At 43.0% G+C, this 5,000-nt stretch overlaps 1 protein-coding gene across 2 annotated transcripts in view; it reads left to right on the top strand.

Moving 5' to 3' along the window:
- Positions 1-5,000, top strand: part of LOC143284728 (uncharacterized) — a 47,416-nt gene that overhangs the window by 8,429 nt on the left and 33,987 nt on the right. For both annotated transcript variants that reach the window (XM_076591675.1, XM_076591674.1), the window contains exon 3: positions 1,749-1,979. In XM_076591675.1, the coding sequence (XP_076447790.1) occupies positions 1,749-1,979 (231 nt within the window). The remainder of the gene's footprint in view (positions 1-1,748; positions 1,980-5,000) is intronic.

The raw sequence follows: 5,000 nt of genomic DNA, 5'->3' as shown, positions 1-5,000 counted from the left end.
TGTGTTGGGTGGGGTTGTGTTATGTTGGGTTGTGTTGGGTGGGGTTGTGTTACGTTGGGTTGTGTTGGGTGGGGTTGTGTTATGTTGTGTTGTGTTGAGTGGGGTTGGGTTAGGTAGGGTAGGGTAGGTTGGGTTAGGTTGTGTTGGTTTGTGTGGGGTGGGGATGGGTTGTGTTGTGTGGGGTGGGGATGGTTTTGGTTGTGTTGGGTTGGGCTGGGTAGGGTAGGATAGGGTAGGTTGGGTTAGGTTAGGCTGGGTTAAGTTATGTTGGGTTGGGATGGATTTATTGGGTCGGGTTTTGTTGTGTTGGGTTGTGTTGGATCGGGTGGACTGGGTTGGGTTGGGTTGTGCTGTGATGTAATGTGATATGATGTTTTGTGCTGGTTTGTGCTTCATTGCGTTGTGTTGTATAGTACTGCACTGCACTGTGCTGTACTATACTGCACTGTACAGAGCTGTACTATACTGTTCATTGTAATTATTTCGCAATCCTCTAATCTCCGATAGGTGGAACAGGATATTAAATCTTTATCTTGTGTATGAATCCGGATCACAGTTATTTTGTCAAGAAACTCCAGAACGTTTTGTAGACACAACAGCAAAGAGGAAAACGATCAACATGACTCTAAGATACGTTACGACATGGCAAGCATTTTGAATGAAACATTCCTATATAAAACCAAGTTTATACAGCAGATTCGAGTCTGCTTACGTGACTGACTTTCATTATTATTAGATTAGACTCTTTTTTTTTATAATCGCCCAGCAAAAATTGTTTTAAATGATTACATAAGTTGAGTGATGGCCTAGAGGTAACACGTCTGCCTAGGAAGCAAGAGAATCTGAGCGCGCTGGTTCGAATCACGGCTCAGCCGCCGATATTTTCTCCCCCTCCACTACACCTTGAGTGGTGGTCTGGGCGCTAGTCATTCGGATGAGACGATAAACTGAGATCCCATGTGCAGCATGCACTAGCGCACGTAAAAGAACCCACGGCAACAAAAGGGTTGTTCCTGGCAAAGTTCTGAAAAAAAATCCACTTCGATAGGAAAAAACAAATAAAACTGCACGCAGGAAAAAAAATTCAAAAACAATGGGTGGCACTGCAGTATAAGGACGCGCTCTCCCTGGGGAGAGCAGTCTGAATTCCACACAGAGAAATCTGTTGTGATAAAAAGAAATACAAATATGATTTTGACGATGGTGATGGGTGATTATGGTGATGGTGATGATGATGATGATGATGATGATTATGGTGATGGTGGTGATGATGATGATGATGATTATGGTGATGGTGATGATCATGATAGTGGTGGTGATGGTGATTATGGTGATGATTATGATGATGGTGATGGTGATGATGATGGTGGTGGTGGTGATGATGATGATTAGGAGGAGGAGGAGGAGGATAATGGTGTTGCACATTGATGATGATGTTGATGGTGATGGTGATGGTGATGATGATGATGAAGCTGCTGCTGCTGAGGAAAACGATGATGATGATGACGATGATGGTGATGAAGATGGTGGTGATGACGACGACGACGACGACGACGAGGACAACGATGATGATGTTGATGACGATGATGACGATAACGACAACGACGACAATGACAACAACTACGATGATGATGATAACAACGATGATGATGATGATAACAACGATGATGATAATGATGGCGAGCCGCGATCATTCTTCATCTCCTTTCCTCCGTCCTATCCATCCTGGACGTTCGTCGGTCCGGCAGTGAACAGAGCCAAAGACCTGCCGCCGTCAGCCTACTCACAGAGCTCCTACTTCGGAGGCAGGAGGTCCTCCAGGAACGCCGCCAACGGCAACACGACCGGGACCCTCTCCGACACCAACTGCATCCAGACGGCCCACGGCGGCCGGACGTCCGACCGCAACCCTTGGTGGGAAGTGGACCTGGGCTCCACGACCATCGTCTACAACGTCAGAATATGGGGACCGGATGGGCGTGAGTGTGTGGAACTCTTTGGTCTCTGTTTCTGTTTCTGTTTATCTCTGTGTGTGTGTGTGTGTGTGTGTGTGTGTGTGTGTGTGTGTGTGTGTGTGCGTGTCTTGTTTATCTGTCTGTCTGTCTGTATGATTATGTCTTTCTGTCCGTCTGTCTGTTTGTCTGTTTGTTTGTCTCTGTCTGTCTGTATCTCTGTCTGTATCTCCCTCTCTTTCTATTCCTCTCTCTGTACTCTGTATATCTCTGTATGTCTGTCTCTGTCTGTCTGTCTCTGTTATTGTCTGTCTGTCTGTCTGTCTCTCAGTCTCTCACTCTCTATCTCTCCGTCTCTGTCCCTGTCTTTTTCTCCCTCCCTCTGTGTGTGTGTGTGTGTGTGTGTGTGTGTGTGTGTGTGTGTGTGTGTGTGTGTTTATCTTCAGTTTAACGTCTATTCACTAGAAGTGTTTTTAGACGGTGTGTGTGTGTGTGTGTGTGTGTGTGTGTGTGTGTGTGTGTTTGTTTCTGTGTGTGTCTTTCTGTCTGTCTGTCTTTGTCTGTGTCCGTGTCTGTCTGTCTCTATCTGTCTGTCTCTGTCTCTCTGTCTCTGTCTCTCTCTCTCTCTCTCTCTCTCTCTCTCTCTCTCTCTCTCTCTCCCTGTCTCCCTCTCGTTCGGACATAACTATGTCTATTTGTAATTCACTCCATCTCTGTATCTCACTCTATCTCTCTATCTCCCGTGCCCTCCCTCTCAGTCTCTCTCTCTATTTGTGTGTTTATTTGTATCTCCATCCATCTCTATATATCACTCTGTCTCCCATCTCCCCCCTTCTCTCTTTCTCTGTCTCAGTCTCCCTGTCTGTCTCTCTGTCTTTCTCTCTCTCTTTCTATGTGTCTATTTGTCTCTCTCTCTACATCTCAATATCTCACTCACTCTCTCTCTCCCGTCTCCCATCAGCCCCCCCTCCACCTCTCTCTCTCTTTCTCTCTTTTTCTGTGTCTATTTATCTCTCTCTATCTCAAGATCTCACTCTCTCTCTCTGTGTCTCTCTCGTCTCCCCCCCCCTCTCTCTCTCACTCTTTCTCTCTATCTTTCCTCTACCCTTCTTTCTCATTCAACTTAAATCCTTCAAGCCTCTGCAGCCAAGCCGACTGGCGACGAGAAGTCCTCGCTCATCAACAATAGAATGGGTTTCGTTTTGTTTTGTTTTTGTTTTTTTTTTTGGGGGGGGGTTGCGTGGTTGATTGGGCCTTCATATCCCTGCATCGGTGTCATCCCCATTCATCTATTCCTGTTTTGCCTACCACTAAATCGGTAACCCAATTCCTAGAAGAACAAAAAAAAGCACAATCAGTCAAACAACTAATGAACAAAATAAATAAATAGATTAACAGTTCAGTGCCAGAGAATTTTGTATAAAAAAATAAAATTAAAAAATGTGCTCTCCCCTTGCCAGGGAATTTTGAGGATTCAGGGGTAATACATCACCAAAAAAATTCTAGCACAAAAGCTATGAGAAATACAGAAAGAAAGTAAACGTTTTTGTAAAGGAAAATGAGTGTAGATTCTGTTGCTGGGCTTTTTTCACCCCCAGTTGGGTTGATTGTAGGTAACTGTTCAGGGATGTAAAGTCAAGATAATAATTTTTGTGCAACAAAAAAAGTCTGTTTCCACCTCTACATAATGACATCCATAGAGAAAAGAAACAAAATACAGCTAGAAATAGCAAGCCTACTGTCAGATTGTACCTGTAGAAGAAATTAAAACAGGCTGTAAGTTTATGAAAACAAATCACAGCTCTTGCAGACATGTGGGTAACTCACTGTCCCAATAATAACAAAAGTGAGTGAAGTCAACGTAAAAGGTCAATCACAGTCCCAGAAACGGAACTGGTAAGCTTTTTAACAGCAAAGAGCGTTTGCAAGTGAGAGGGTGAAGAAGTTCTTTGATGACATTCACTCCTTTCAAGTCGCACGTGGACCGATTAAATTGTCTGCTGTTCATCCGGCTTGCCACCTCTTCAAACAAGTCATCCCTCTGATTCAGGGGGAAAAAAGCGTTAAAAACAAAAAGCACGTGTTTCACGGCCAGTGCAGGTTCAGCACTTTGTTTCGTGAAAACCGTGGGGCATTGGCGGTTGTCGATTGCTTTCTGTCTGCTTTGAAATGTGAGTACACTCTTGCCGATCATCAGACAAGAGAGATCCTTCTCCATCGCGAAAGCTGTCCATAATCACAAGCAGAGATTTCAGAATTGTGTAAATCTGCTGACTGTGACTATTTACTTTACTGGACACAGTTTTTGACTCACTTGTGTAAACAAAGTGAGTCAATGTTTTAAACCGGTGTTCGGTTGTCTGTGTGTGTGTGTGTGTGTCTGTGTGTCTGTGGTAAACTTTAACATTGACATTTTCTCTGCAATATTGTTTTAAACAAGATGACTGGAAAGAACTCAATTTTTCCTATTTTTATGCCTAATTTGGTGTCAACTGACAAAGTATTTGCAGAAAAAATGTCAATGTTAAAGTTTACCACGGACACACAGACACACAGACGCACGGACACACACACACACAGACAACCGAACACCGGGTTAAAACATACTCACTTTGTTTACACAAGTGAGTCAAAAATGAAGCCTAATTATATGCAAACAGCATTTACTGTTATATTTATATTTTTTGTATTCTCTAAACTTGGCACTTTGATCTGATATTCTGACCCAACAACAAGAGCAGTCATTATTATCATTTTCTGTTCAAACAGGAACTTGTTTTGCTCAGCATGGAAGTTTTATTTATTTTGCAAACGTTTTGGTGCAGATAGTAAAAAAGGGAAATTACTCTGTAATTAATGCTAGGGGACTTAATTTGCTTTAAACTGATCTTTCTCATCTTAAACATTACATTTTGAAATTATACTCAATACATAAAAAAAGCTTGGATTTTTTAAAAGTGTATCATAAGTGAGTCTTGAAGGCCTTGCCTCTCTTGTTAATGCATTTGTTTGCACATGATGCAACCCCCTTTTCCATGCGCATATCAC

Source organism: Babylonia areolata, chromosome 8 (assembly GCF_041734735.1).
Source record: "Babylonia areolata isolate BAREFJ2019XMU chromosome 8, ASM4173473v1, whole genome shotgun sequence".
In the NCBI taxonomy this organism is placed as follows: domain Eukaryota; kingdom Metazoa; phylum Mollusca; class Gastropoda; order Neogastropoda; family Buccinidae; genus Babylonia; species Babylonia areolata.
This window is presented reverse-complemented; position numbering and strand designations above follow the sequence as displayed.